The sequence below is a fragment of the Equus przewalskii genome, chromosome 10 (genome assembly GCF_037783145.1).
Source record: "Equus przewalskii isolate Varuska chromosome 10, EquPr2, whole genome shotgun sequence".
NCBI lineage: Eukaryota > Metazoa > Chordata > Mammalia > Perissodactyla > Equidae > Equus > Equus przewalskii.
In genome coordinates, this window is record NC_091840.1 from 50895514 (window position 1) to 50909352 (window position 13839).

At 53.9% G+C, this 13839-nt stretch overlaps 1 protein-coding gene and 3 non-coding genes across 5 annotated transcripts; 2 read left to right on the plus strand and 2 right to left on the minus strand.

Moving 5' to 3' along the window:
• Positions 1-127: 127 nt before the first annotated feature.
• On the plus strand, positions 128-214 carry TRNAR-UCU (transfer RNA arginine (anticodon UCU)). The gene is given in 2 exon segments: positions 128-164; positions 179-214. It is a non-coding gene; the product is annotated as a tRNA-Arg (tRNA).
• HES7 (hes family bHLH transcription factor 7) lies at positions 180-5708 on the minus strand. Of its 2 annotated transcripts, XM_070561052.1 has the most exons (5): positions 4708-5708; positions 4273-4339; positions 2202-2297; positions 1545-1632; positions 180-1222 (listed from the first exon to the last, which is right to left on the minus strand). In XM_070561052.1, the coding sequence occupies exons 1-5, from the start codon at positions 4767-4769 to the stop codon at positions 771-773; spliced, it is 765 nt and encodes a 254-aa protein (XP_070417153.1). In that variant the 5' UTR covers positions 4770-5708; the 3' UTR covers positions 180-770. The 2 variants fall into 2 exon arrangements, with proteins under 2 accessions (XP_070417153.1, XP_070417154.1); XM_070561053.1 differs by lacking the exons at positions 4273-4339; positions 4708-5708 and adding an exon at positions 3210-3374 and having other exon boundaries at positions 482-1222.
• Positions 4925-4995, plus strand: TRNAG-GCC (transfer RNA glycine (anticodon GCC)). Its single transcript has one exon. It is a non-coding gene; the product is annotated as a tRNA-Gly (tRNA).
• A 7586-nt stretch (positions 5709-13294) lies between the features above and the next one.
• Positions 13295-13376, minus strand: TRNAS-CGA (transfer RNA serine (anticodon CGA)). The gene has a single exon. It is a non-coding gene; the product is annotated as a tRNA-Ser (tRNA).
• Between the last annotated feature and the right edge of the window lie 463 nt (positions 13377-13839).

The following is a 13839-nucleotide window of genomic DNA, read 5'->3' on the forward strand; positions in this document are numbered from 1 at the left end:
GCGGGCCTCGGAAGTCCAAACCAAGCGCTCCTGGCGCGCCACGCCCAATTCCCTCTCACCCCCACCCTTCCCCCACCCCTTCCCACGCTAGTACCCGTAAGCTGTCAGACGCTGGCGCCCGCCAGGTGGCTCTGTGGCGCAATGGATAGCGCATTGGACTTCTAGTGACGAAAAAGCGATTCAAAGGTTGTGGGTTCGAATCCCACCAGAGTCGATTTTATTTCAATTTTTTTTTTTCCCTTTCCTCTGTATTCTGCCTTTTCTTAAAGGTTCCCATCCCCTCTTCCCTTACCCTATCTCAGTGTTTCCACCCGGTTTCAGTTCCAACCTCAGTCTCCTCTCTGCTCTCTTCTTTACTTACCTGTCTGCCCCGGGCCTTGGGCCATGGAGAGCAGGACTGAGGCGGGAGACAGAGGGCAGGGCAAATGGGCATGGACGCCGAGATAAAGGCAGGCCCCTGGCTCGGGGACACATGGGGATTTAATAACCACTTTATTCCATGCACTAGGGACTCGGGAAGGGACTGGGGCTGGGCTGGGGGCAGAGAGGGTACAATCCTAGACGCAAAGGGGGCAGGGAAAAGGGACAGGAACCAGGGAAATATATATTTATATAGATACTCTAATATAGACCACATCTCACCCGCGCGCTGCCCCCGCGCGCCCCGCCGCCCTCCCCAACACCTCCTCCTCCGGACGCCCGGGTCCCTCTGCTGCCCTCGGGCTGGAGTCTCTACCCCACCCCCAGCCCCCGCCCCCACCCCCCAAAGCTCAGGGCCAAGGTCTCCAGACAGCGGGCGGCGGGGGCGGCGGGGCCTTGGGCGCCCCGTCTTGTCTGTGAGGCGGCGGCGGCGGCGGCAGCAGTCCGGTGAGGGGCTCCGGCGCGCCGAAATCCCTGGCGCGGGGGGAGCAGGGGGACGGGGACCAAGCGCAGCGCGGGCTAGGGGAGCCCTGGTGCACTGGGGGGCGCTGGTGCAGCGCGGGGCCAGGCGCCGGGGCGGCGGGGTCCAGCGGTGGGCGCGGCGCTTGGGGCCTCGGATCTACCGGTTCCGGCCGGGGCGGCTTGGGGCGCAGGTAGCCATGCAGCGCGGAGAAGAGCTGGGCGCGGGCGGCCGGGCTGGCGTCGTGCGCGAAGGCCGCCAGGCGAAGCAGGCACTCGCGGAAGCCGGACAAGTAGCAGCTGGCGAGCGCCTCGGCGTCCTGGGCTGGGGACCGGGGAACCCCTGGAGGCGCGGCGGCGGGTGCAGCCGGCGGGAGGACGGGCGGGCAGGGCAGGGGCCCAGCAGGGGTGTGGGAAGGGGCGGGGCGCAGAGATACCGAAGCCGGACAGGCGCACAGACAGAGACAGGAAACCAGATGGACCGACAGAGGGAGAAAATGAGGGAGACAGAGACAGACACGCGCGGGTGTTATTAACCTCGCCTCGGAGAAGAGCCTGCCAACCCCCAAGCCCACCGTCCACCGCAGGGCCCACCCCGTCTGCCCCGGCCCGGACCTCAGTGAATCCCCCCTCCCTCCCTCCGCTGCCCCACCCCCGCGCTGTACCCGGGGGCTCCACCCGGCTTCGCTCCCTCAAGTAGCCCACGGCGAATTCCAGTATCTCTGCTTTCTCCAGCTTCGGGTTCCGGAGGTTCTACAGACGGGAGGGGAGGGCGCAGAGACAGAAAGGGGTGGGGAGAGAGGGGGAAAGTGGCAGGGGGAAGAAGGGAGGTGGGGTGCGGGAGCTGGGGGTGCCCCCGGTTCGCGTTTGTGCACTGCCCACAGAGCGCGCGACCGAATGCGGAGTGGAGATGATCGAGAATGGTCCTGGCCCACCCTGAGACGAAACTGTCCAACCCGAGGGGATGAAACCAACCCACCGTGTGAGGAGGGGATTTGAAACAGCAAACCCAGGGAGTGAAATTAACCACCCTGCTGGCTGTTCTGGGGGGTGTAGCGGGAGAGAGAATTTACAGACCTGAAGGATGAGACTGCCCCACCCCGGGAGTGAAATTTACAGAGCTGGGTGTGAAACTTACAGACCCGAGGGGTGGCGTTGAAGATTGCGTTCTGAGAGCGAGGGGGGGTCTGGGATGGGATTCCAAGGGTGGGACTCGGGTCAGGATGCCTTGGGGCCAGGGTCGCCAATGCAGCATATGTCCCCACCCCAGTAGGAAGTGAGGACAGGATGCTTGGGGGTCCGGGGATGGCAGCAGGACTGACCTGGTCCCGGGTCCGCTCCAGCAGCAGCAGCCTCAGCTCTTCCAGGCTGCGGTTGATGCGGTCCCGGCGCCGCTTCTCCACTAGCGGCTTTAGCATCTGCGATCAGCAGGAAAGGGAGAGCGGGCCGACCCGACCGAGACTCAGCGCGGCCGCGCTGGCGTCCGGATCCCGCCGCTGGGATAGTCCCGCCTCCATCCTTCCCCAAGACCCCGGAGAGCCTAGGGCCCGGCCCATTCGAACCCTCTCCACGCCCCTCTCCCCAACGCCCCTAGGATCAATTTCTGTAGCTCGCCTCCTCTCTCTCCCGGGTCTTCTGCATTCTCCTCCCTCCTCCCCTCTCAGTGTCTCCTTCTCCTCCTCCTCTTTTCTCTCTATGTCTCCGTCTCGTGCAGTCTTTCTCTGTCTCAGTGGAGAACTTTGGGGACCCTCTTTGCGCCCAGACACGTGGGCCGCACGGTGCCGGGCTCAGAGTTGGCGGCCCTGAGTGCAGAAAGGGAGATACCCAGCGCGACCGCGCCTCTTCTCCCTCTAACCCGTCTATGCGGTCACCCTTTACTGGTTCTAAAATCTTCCACCCGGTCTCGGGCCTCTGGAATCAGTATCCACCGGGCCTTTCTCTATAGGCTGCATCGGGCCAACCCCGGCTCACAGCCCTCGTGGAGCAAGTGCCTAGCCTCTCGGCTTTTTGTTTTCACCCTCTTATCTTAGCTCTGTGCTCCTCTGACTTATTTCACTCAAGCGCCGGCCCCCTCCCATGCCCTCCAGGCAGCAAGGTGCCAACTGCCAAACCCCAGACCTCTGCTACTGCCACCCACGCAGGTCCTGCTCGGACCCTGTCCCCTTCTTCATACTTTGCAGCTTCCTCCCCAGCTCCTGGCTCCTTGGGTCCCCCGGGCACCTCTCCACCTTCCAGCCCTGGTCTCCGTCCTCTTCCCTGACTCACGGTCTCAGGGACGCTGTCCCCTGACTGGACCAGGGACCTCTGCTCCCACCCCTCCCGCCTCTCACCTTGGGCCCGTCCCTATTCTCGGCTCGATCCCGGGTGACCATCGCTCCTCGGGACCGTGGTGTAGACCGAGTCCCTGCTCGCCTTGCGCCTTATATCCTGCAGGCTCCGGGGTGGGGGTAGGGGGGTAGGACCCGGCCCCGCCTCCTTCGGCACCCGGATCCCTCCCGGCGCGGCCTGGGGCACGAGGCTCCCGGAAAGGGGAGGAGTGCAAGGGGTGGGGGGCGGGAGAAGGAATGGCACTGGCCTGGGAGTGTGGGAATTGAGGGACCCATGCAGCACCGGCTGGTTTAAGGACCATAAAGTTGTATAACGAGTCGAGACCCAGCTGACGGGAGGAGGTTATTAGGGAGAGAGGAAGTCTGAGTGATTTGGGGACACATCTCAGGAGTGAACTTCAGAGTTCCCCCAGAATGGCAGCTTTTTTGGAAGTTCACTGTACCCCCACTAACCCTGAAATAAAAGTTAGCACCCCTCGGCCCCTAGACTGGATCTTAGACATCTTCCCCCAGAATTCACCTCCTACTTGGGATAGGGAGCGACCTGAGTGTGCTGGGTGGATCGGTCTAATTCAACTGGGGCTCTGTCTGGAGGTAAGAGGAGCTCCAAGTCAGTCATATTCAATTCGGCCCACATCTGCCCGCTCATTGTGTGCACTGGGCACTGGTCTAGGCTTGGACCGTTCATACTGAGATATGCGCTAGAGGCCCACGTTATCCCTGCAGGATCTAGTGAAGAAGACAATGTGTTATCAAGCAGCTATTATAGAAGCAAAATGAAGTGGGTGCTCCGGAAAGGGTCATCCTGAGGGATGACTGGACTGGAGCCGGGGGAGCCTCAAGGAAGAGGAAGCAAAGCTTTGAAGCACGAGTAGGAAGTGGAGAGATCTTTTTACTTGGAAGTATTTGATTCAAAATTAATTATAGGAGATTCAGGCATTTGGCTGCCAGGACACCTGACACAAGTGTGCTGGCGTTGCTTGCTACTGGGGACCCCTCGTGACTGTAGGGGAGCAGGAAGCAGGCAGTTTTCTTAAAGGGATACAAAAAAGGGATCAAAACCCACCTCAAACCAAGAGCATGACCCTCTGGAGAGCGATGCGTGTAGACTCGGAGACTTCCGGACAAAGTGCCTGAGAAGATAAAATCAGAGATTTAATGGGACAGCAAGAGTGCCAGGGAAAAAGATACGGAAAGACAGTGTTGCAGACCTGAGTCGGAAGATAGCTATGGAGTTAGAGACGGATGGGGCTCCTCCGAGCCACCCCCTATTCCCCGCCCTTGCCCCTCCACACCTTGGTGTTTTTCACGGAGCCCGCCTTGCCAAGGCCCGAGCCCGGAGGAACACAGACCTTGGGGAGGGCGCTCCCATTTGGGATCAGGGCCCCCAGCACATCCCACCTCCCCCTACCTGGGCCAAATGGGAGCGCAGATGTGTGGCCCCAGAAGCCCCCGCCGCCCCCCTCCTTGGGAACCTAGACTCGGGCTGAGTTTTTCTCACCTGCACGCGGGGCTCGGGGCCCCGGGCTGTTCGCACCCAGGTGTGGGGCCGCCCCTGGCCATATGGGGCGACTTTATGGCCGGGTGGCCCGATCCGAGCAGGAGGAAGGATAAACCGGCGCTCCACCCACGTCAACTACTCGGGGTCACCGTCAGCCAGACCACGACCGCCTCCACCTCTAAGTTAGCAGAGGGCTATCAAAGGGTGTTCGCCGCTTGCATTGGTGGTTCAGTGGTAGAATTCTCGCCTGCCACGCGGGAGGCCCGGGTTCGATTCCCGGCCAATGCAGTGTTCTCTCCTTTTTCTTCCTTTTCCCCAGAAAAGAGAGAAGTCTGATGATGCGCCTGAGAAGTATCTCTGTTTGACGTTTCCACCAATTATTAACACAACTTTTTTACTCTATCGCAGACTTTGAGGCTCTAGATCGAGACTGATTCCGAAGGTCCTCACACTTCCATCCTCCCCGCCTGGGGGTCCTGCTGCCTCCCACACCCCTCCCTCCGCCCCTGGCCCCGCACCTCCGCAGGCGTGACCCTGAGAAAGGAGACCGCGCTTGGATCCCTGCCCCGGGGGGTCCTCTCAACCCTCTGTGGGGGAGGGGCGAGATCTTCCCGCCCCACACGCTCTAAGTCCCTTGCTCCTCTTTCCATTTCTCTTCCTAGCTCCCTCTCTTATTTTCTGTTCCCTCCGAAGCCCGCTTTCTTTTTCTAAGTCCATGGGCCTCCGCCTTTTCTGTCTCCCCGTCTGTCTGTGTCTCTGCATTCCTCTCGACAGCTCGATCTCTGCATCTTTCACGTTCTTTCCAGGTCCTTAGCAACTTCTGCTCCGGTCTCTCCGGGTCTTTAGTTGTCTCTCTGCATCTCTGGCTCCGTCTCTCTCTGCGTCTGCATGTCGGTCTCTGGGTGTCTCCGGGTCCCCGGGATCTCTTCGTCGTCTCTCCAGGTCTCTGTCGCCTCCTGGCACTCTGCGCTCCCACGCTCCTGCCATCCCTTGGGAAGCTCGCTCACACCTCCGGGTTCCTGCCACCTCCCTGCCCGCCCCTTCCCGGCCGCTTTGATCCCGCACGCGTCGGGCCGGCGGGCGGCAGGGCGCACCCCAGCTGCGGCGGCCACTTGTGAGCGGGGGCGGGGCGGGGCGGGGGCGGCCGCGCTCCGGGCTCGCGGCGCTGCTTCTCCGCGCTCTCCCGGCGCGCTCGGCCTCCCTCCGCGCCCCGCCTCCTGGCGCTGTCTCCGGCTGCTGCCGGGCTTCTGCGGGCCCGGGTCTCTGGTTCGCTGAATCTGGGTCTCGGTCTATCTCGGTCACTCTCTCTGGAACTCGCTCTGGGTCTCTGTCTCTGCCTCTGTTTCTGGTTTCTCTTTCGGCCTGTTTCATCTGGGCCAGAGTCTGGGTCTTTCTTGTCTCTGGATTGTGTCAGTGACTGGAAATGCTCTCTTCTCAAATCCAAGCCGTGACAGTGGCTCCCAGAAGGAAACTGTACGATAGCTGGGCATCTGTATGTCTGTGCACACAGCCGCTATGTTTATTCACTCAGCTGATATTTACGGCGTGCCTCCTGTGTGCCAAGTATTGTTAGGCATTGGGGGTACATTGGGGCTAGGCTCTCCTGAAGCCTACATTATAGTGGGAGGCGGGGGCAGAAAATGACTAAGAAAGCAGACAATAACACAAGTTCATATAGTGGGGGGCGGGGACAACTGGACCCAGCAATGACTTGAGGATGCTGTGCTACTTACTTTACCTACTTTACTCTGAGTAGTCAGAGACAGCCTTTATGAGGAGGTGCTATCTGAGCCTAGTATAGGCAGCCATGAGTCCAGGCGAAAGGAACAGCAAGTGCAAAGGCCCTGAGGCAGGAACAGGCTTTGATCGTGGGAGCTGGAGAAAGATGGGGGGTGTCCCTGGGACAGAGAATTTGGAGTGTGACAGAAAGAAGAACCCAGAGGTAGGCATAGCCCATCACCTGGGCCTTAGAGGCTCCAGAAGGAGTTTGGATTTGAGTCTAAGCACAGTGGAAGCCAATGGAGGGTTTTAAGCAGGAGAGTTATATTCACGACTTCCGTTTGAAAAGATCACTTTGGCTGCTGTGTGGAGAGTCAAGCAGGGAGGCCGTTTGAGGTGCTGCAGCAGTCTCCTAGGCCAGACATGATGGCGGCTTGTACGGAGGTGGCTGCAGTGGAGACGGAAAGTGAACTTCTAGGTTTTCGGCTTAAGTAACTGGGTAGATGGTGGTGCCTTTTATTGAGATAGGAAACACTGGGGAGGATGGGAAAAGGTTTGGGGAAAGAAATCAAGAAAATTAGTCAGGTTGGTTGAGAGCCCCTTAGACATCCAAGAAGAGGCTGCAGGTCAGCCAGGGATGTACAAGTTTGGGGTCAGGCTGGAAGGTAAATACTGGGCAGTCGTTGGGAGATAGATGGTTTTTAATGCTATAAGAGAGAAGAGAAGGAGCTGAACAAGGAGCCCTGGGGCACCCCAACACTTAGAGGTCAAGTTGAGGAGGAAGAATTGTCAAAGGAATACCGAGTTATCAGAGAGGCAGCCGCGAAAAGCCGGGGAGTGGGGTGTCCTGGAAAACAACAAAAGGTTGTTCATGAAGAAGGAGGGAGTGGTCACCTCTAGCTAAGCTCCTGGGATGGTAAGGAAGGAGGAAAGAGCAAAGCAACCACCCAGTTTGGCATCCTGGAAGCTCCAGGTGACCTGGGGGGAGAGTAATTCTGTGCAGCCCCACCTGGGTGGGTCGAGGTAAGAATGGGATGTGAAGGCAAGCAGAAAGTGGCTGTAGACACAACTCTGTCAAGTTTTGCTGTGAACGGGGAGGAGAAAAATGTGTGGCGGCCGGGAGCAGGAGAAAAAGATGAGGGTTGCTGGGGCATGGTTGATGCTGAATAACCCAGACCTGGGGGGAGGGGAGGGGCTGGGGTGGGGGGTGTTAGACTCCAGTGCCTGGGGGAGAAATCAGCCTCAGGGGGGAAGGAAGACTCCTGGCCCACAGGGAGACGGGGGAGACAGAGGGTGTGGGTCAGCTGGGATGTGGGAAGGATGAGGCAAGTTCTCTCTGGTTGCTTCCATTTTCTCAAAGAAGAATGAATCAAGCTCATTGGTGGAGGGGAAAGAGCTACAGGTCGTTTGAGGAGAAAGACAGTAAGAAATGTTCATTTTGGAGAGTAGGAAAACAAACTTTCTAGGCCAGGAGAATAGGATTTCTAGGCAGGTTGAGGGTCCATTTGAGTGCGGGATCAAAACTTTCAAGTTCAGAGGCCAATTCAGCATGAAGCTAATGAAGTTTACGCTTCAGGACCCCTCACTTACACAGGCCCTGGGGAGGGCCCCAGCAACGTGTTCACACGGCCATATACTTCTGTAATATTTGCAAAAATAAGACATTTTAACTGCGAATGGTAAAGACCACTGTGTCTTTCCACTCCAGCTTCCCCTCTGTCACCTTTTCCTCCTGGTGTGGGAATGGCTGTGGGCATTTTGGGGATCTGGTTATGGGGTGAGTTGGGGAGACATAATATTTATGATTTTGTGAGATATGTTAATGCAGTTTCCAGTCACTTCCACCTATAGTTAAGCTAGCCTAGCGGTCCTGATGTAGGGATGACTTCCAGGAATACTTCTGTCACCTGCTGCCACTCACTGGGCTTCCGCGCTGTGAAGGTGCAAAGCCAGAGGGCACATGTGATCTGAACGTGTCCAGTGGCTCTTGTCGCTACAAGTACGTGGATGGTAGAGGAGAAACAAGATATGAAATATACAGGCGCCAGAAGCTAGTCTGTGGAAAGTGTTATAGAGGTGCTCAGGCAGTTATTTAATACAAATAAGTTATTTTTCTGGACTTTGTGACATTTGTGGTATTTCTCAGCTTTTTCAATTTGTAAGTTGTTGTGATCTCTCTCTTGTTTCACTCCAAATATTACTCTTTGTAGATAATATTGTATTTTCTTAAAAAGCTCCTGCCCCCAAAACCTGAGATCCGTTGGGCTGGCTGGGTGATTTCCTCCAGCCATTGCTCCTGCGCAGATGCAGCTGTGAGGGCCGCCACCCCCCCCCCCCCCGCCCCCGCCGCCCCACCCCTAGCGTTTCTGAGGGTATCGGGGCCTCTGAGTGGATCGTATGCTTCTGTGTCAGCGTGGGCCTGTGTGCATGTCCGTTTGTGGTTGTGTCCGCATACATGGTGTGTGTATAGGTGTCTGGGCCTCCAGGCTTTTCCAGACCGCTCTCTCAACACTGGGCTGCCTCAGGGCTTGGGGGAGGGGAACTCGTGTCCCACACGCGCTGGGCCCCCAGGGAGGCGGGGGGCGGGGGAAGGAACTGAGACAGCACAGCTGGTCGAGTGTCTGAGCTTCCCCTCCCCCGCTGTGACGTCTCTCCAGGCTTGGGTTCCAAGGCTCAGCTCCTCCCTCTTTGTTCTTCAAAGAGAAGGCTAGCTTCCTGGGACCCCCTGGGTCCTGGGTAGGGGGAGTTCCTGGAGGGTGGGGTCCTGGGGGGTTGGGGGTTGGGAAGGAGGAGGACCAGGCCCCTAGGCTGAGGGAAGAATCAGCACAGAGGACCTCTTTGCAGTCCAAAACCAAGCCGACCATAATCCCGGGCCTTGTGTGTCTTACACTTCTTGTGGGGGAAACAATCAAATGAACATTATGGAAAACTTATCATTTGTCGGATGGCGATAAGTGCCATGGAGCAAAATGAAACAGGAGAGTGGAGAGTGGGAACTAATTTTAGATGGTAATATCAGGGAAGGACTCGTTTTTAGTGCCGTGGAGTGGAATCCGGCTCCTAGCTCCTCTGTGGACAGGGGAGCGGAACCCTGCCATGTTCTGCGCCATCCTCTCACCTTCCTGCGCTATATCAGACAATGCTCCACAGCTGTTCATAGGGTTTTCTTGGCCAATGTTTTCGGAAGTCAGAGGCCAGGTCCTTCCTCCTAAGGGCTCATTGCCCTTGAGGGGCAACCTGCCTGGCTTGTCAAGGGAGCACAGAGCAGCAAGGGGCCCTCCTGGGCCCGGCTGGAGTGGAGGTAGCAAGTGCAGGAGTTGTAGGAGGGGAGATGAGAGCCGTAAAGGGGAAGGCTGATCTTGCAGGACCATCTAGACCATTGTAAGGACTCACTCATCTCTGAGTGAGCTGAGAAGCCATTGGAGAGTTTGTTTTCCACTAGGTTTTTTTGCTGTGTTTTTGGCACTCTTAATTTTTATATATATATATTTTTAAAGATTGGCACCTGAGCTAACAACTGTTATCAATATGCTTCTTTTTTTTCTTTTTTTTTTTTCTGCTTTTTCTCCCCGAATGCCCCGGGTTTATAGTTCTATATTTCCCAGGATCCGAACTGGCGAAACCCTGGGTCGCTGAAGCAGAGCGTGGGAACTTAACCACTAGGCCACGGGCCAGCCCCTATAGTATTTCAAACTTTCAGAAAAGTTGTAAGAATAGGACAAAGAACTCCCCTATACTCTTCTCCCAGGTCCATTAATTGTTTACATTTGCCCCATTTGTTTTACCATTTCTCTCCAAATATACTATAAAATATTTGTTTTCTGAACCATTTGGGGATAAATTGGAAACATCAGGCCCTTTGCCTCTGCTTACTTAGTGCATATTTCCTAAGAACAAGGACATTCATGATATAGTACTACATAACAGTACAATGATCAATATCAGGGTATTAAAATTGATATAATACTATTATTTAATCTCCTGTCCATATTCAAATTTCCTCAAGCGTTTCCATGATGTCCTTTATAGCTCTTTTTCCCCAATCCAGGGTCACATCTTGCATTTAGTTGTTATGTCTCTTCAGCCTCGTTCAGTCTAGAAGAATCTTGGTTGTTCTTGATCTTCACAGAAGATTTTGAAGGGTTTTGAAGAGTTCAGGAACTTTATTTTGTAGAATGTCCTTCAGTTTGTTTTGCCAGATGTTTCTCAAGGGTTAGATTCAAGTTATTCAGGTTATGCATTTCTGGCAAGAACATCACCACAGAATTGTTGTGTCCTTTTCAGTGCATCACATCACAAGACACAGGTCCGTTTGTCTCAATACTGAGACACGTGACTTTGATCATGTGGTTAAGATGGTGTTCGCCAGGTTTCTCCACTGTAAAGTTGTTTCCCCTTTGTAGTAATTAATATGGAATCTGTGGGAAGATACTTTGAGACTCTTTTTTTTTTTTAAAGATTTTATTTTTCCTTTTTCTCCCAAAGCCCCCCGGTACATAGTTGTGTATTTTTAGTTGTGGGTCCTTCTAGTTGTGGCATGTGGGACACTGCCTCAGCGTGGCTTGATGAGTGGTGCCATGTCTGCGCCCAGGATTCGAACCAGTGAAACCCTGGGCCTCTGAAGCGGAGCCTGCGAACTTAACCACTTGGAGACTCTCATCAAAGGTCACTCACTAATTTAGTATCCATTGATAATTTCTAACTCCGGCAGTCCTATATTTATAGTTGGCAGTTTACTGTAAAAAGAGCTTTCCCTTCTCCCATTTATTTATACTGGTACAACTTTGGATTCTTACTTGGTTCAATGAATTATAATCTATCACAATCATTATTTCAATGCTCAAATTGTCCTAGATTGACCCAATAGGTGCCCCTTTGGCTGCAGCCCCTAGCTGCTGTGTCTTTTTTATATATACCCAATATTCTTTGAGCACTTCTTTACTTTCTGGTGCAACAAAATGGTCCAAGATGATCACCACAGCCTAGAATCAGCCTTTTTTCCATGGAGCCCTGGTTCATTTTAGTAGAGAATGGTATTCAGTAACCAAGATCTGGGCACTTGGTGTGCTTATCACTATTCATGTGTCATTTTTTTCTAGGCTGTCTCAGTGGACAGAGCCAGGAAATACATGTATGTTTATACATTGTGTGTGTGCATACATTTATTTCTCTATCCATACACATTAAAAACCATGAATTCATGTTGATATCCCATTGGAAGATTTTGCAGAGAGAAATGACAAGATCTGATTTATTTTTTAAAAGGATTACTTTGCCCAATGTGTTGAGAGTAGATTGTAAGGGAACAAGGAATGAGAGCAGAAGCAAGGAAATAATTTAAGGGCTATTGCAATAATCTGGGTGAAAGATGAGGGTGGCTTGGACCAGGGCGTAGTGGTGAAGCAGAGACAAGAAGTAAAATTTTTTACATATTTTAAGTAAGAAATTGCTGACTGGTGTGCAGCGGGTGAGAGACAGAGAAGAATCAGGGGTGACCCTAAGGTTTTTAGTCTGACCAACTGAAGAAACGGAATTTCCATTTACTGAGCTGGAAAGACTACAGGGAAGCAGGTTTTGGGGAGATGAGCAGGAGTTTGGTCTGGACATTTTAAGTATGTGATTGCCTATTAGATATCCAAGTGGAAATGACAAGTAGGCAAAAGGATATATACGTCTGTAATTCAGGGAAGAACTCTGGTACTACAGATGGAAATTTTGGATGTATTGATGTATTATTGATATTTAAAGCCCTGAGACTGGAGATCACTAACGGAGTGAGTACAGATAGAGAACAGGTTGGAAAATTGAGCTCTGGAAACATTCCTACATTTGAAATCCACAAGATAATGAACCAGCAAAGGAGTCTGTAAATGAACTGCTAATGATGTCGAGGGCACATCAGAAGAGTGTGGTGTCCTAGAAGGCAAGTGAAGACAGTGTTTCTAAGAGGAGAGAGTAAGCCTCTGTGTCAACTGCTGCTAAGCAGAGATCAATGTGATTTAGCAAGGTGATGGTCATTTGATAACCTTAACAAGAGCAGCTTTGATGAATGAGGAGTGAGCTCCTGATTCAAGAGGGTTCAGAGGAGAATGGGAAGATAGAATTGGAGACAGTGGATATAAGAAAACTTGTTTTCCTGAGGAAGGGAACAGAGAAATGGAGTGGTAGCCAGAGGAGGTGTGTGGGATCAGGATAGCTTTTGTTGTCTTGCTTGTTCTAAACTGGAATACATTTCAGTATGTTTGTAGGCTGATGGGAATAATCCAGTTAGAGAGGAAAAATCTGATGGTATAGGAAAGAGAGCAAATGTCCTTGAGCCCTTGTGGGCCAGAGGGAATGGGAGATCTACTAAGTGTAGGGGCTGACCTTAGATGAAAGGGTTCATCTAAAGTAATGGGGGAAGGAAGAGTATGTGGACACAGGTAGGTACGTAGGTGCGATTGCGTGTATCGATGGGGGAACCTCTTCGGAATGCCTTATTTTCTGAGTGAAATAGGAAGTAAAGCTGAGGGAGGATGAAGGGATTCGTAGTTCGAGGTGAAAGGCTGAATGAAATAGTCGTATAGGAGAGCTGCATGGTGAATGGATTAGGGAAAAGTAACATGATTGTTGATAGCACTGAGGAACCAACTGAGTTTGGTGGACTTAGGTGTTCAAATCGGCCGTTAAAAGGCTTTTGCAGGAGCCAACCTTCGGAGGAGGCAGAAGTCTGAGGCCCGCAAGAGGGCGCTTGCGGCCTGATCCCAGGTGGCTGAGTCCCTGAGAATCTCAGAATAAACGGCGAGATCTTTTCCAAGGAAAGAAAGCACTAGAAAAACGAATTGCTTTCTCCTCCGCAGGGGGTAGTACCCAGTACCAAAAGTACGCTCGCTGTGAGCAGGATTCGAACCTGCGCGGGGAGACCCCATTGGATTTCGAGTCCAACGCCTTAACCACTCGGCCATCACAGCCGCGTGCGGCCCGGAGCCTGCGTAACTATAGCTGCCTATCCACAGGCCCGCCTCGCGCCGGCCCCGCCCTGCTGCCTTGAGATGTCTGTGCGCATGCGCCTCGGCTGAGCGGTGCTCGCCCCGGCTTCCCTGCGTCAGCCAGCCGCGGCTTTGCGGGAGCGGCAACTTTCCTAGTCTGCCTCCCTTCCCCGAGCTACGGTACGACCCCAACAAAATGAACCCAAATCCTAGTCCAGCGCCCGGTAACCTTGAAGGCGGCCAAAGGGATGCCCGGTTCACTCTGGTTCACGAAAGCGAAATGGGAGTCAGCCTCCGGCTGCATACTTAAAGTGCATGGGAACACATGCCCAAAGAGGGATATGGCTTGGTAAGAAGAATCACCTCTGCAAAGGTGCGGCAGAAAGGCCCTTTGGGGGTGCAGAAAGGCCTTCTTCTGGCAGCAATAATATACCACTCTCAAAGG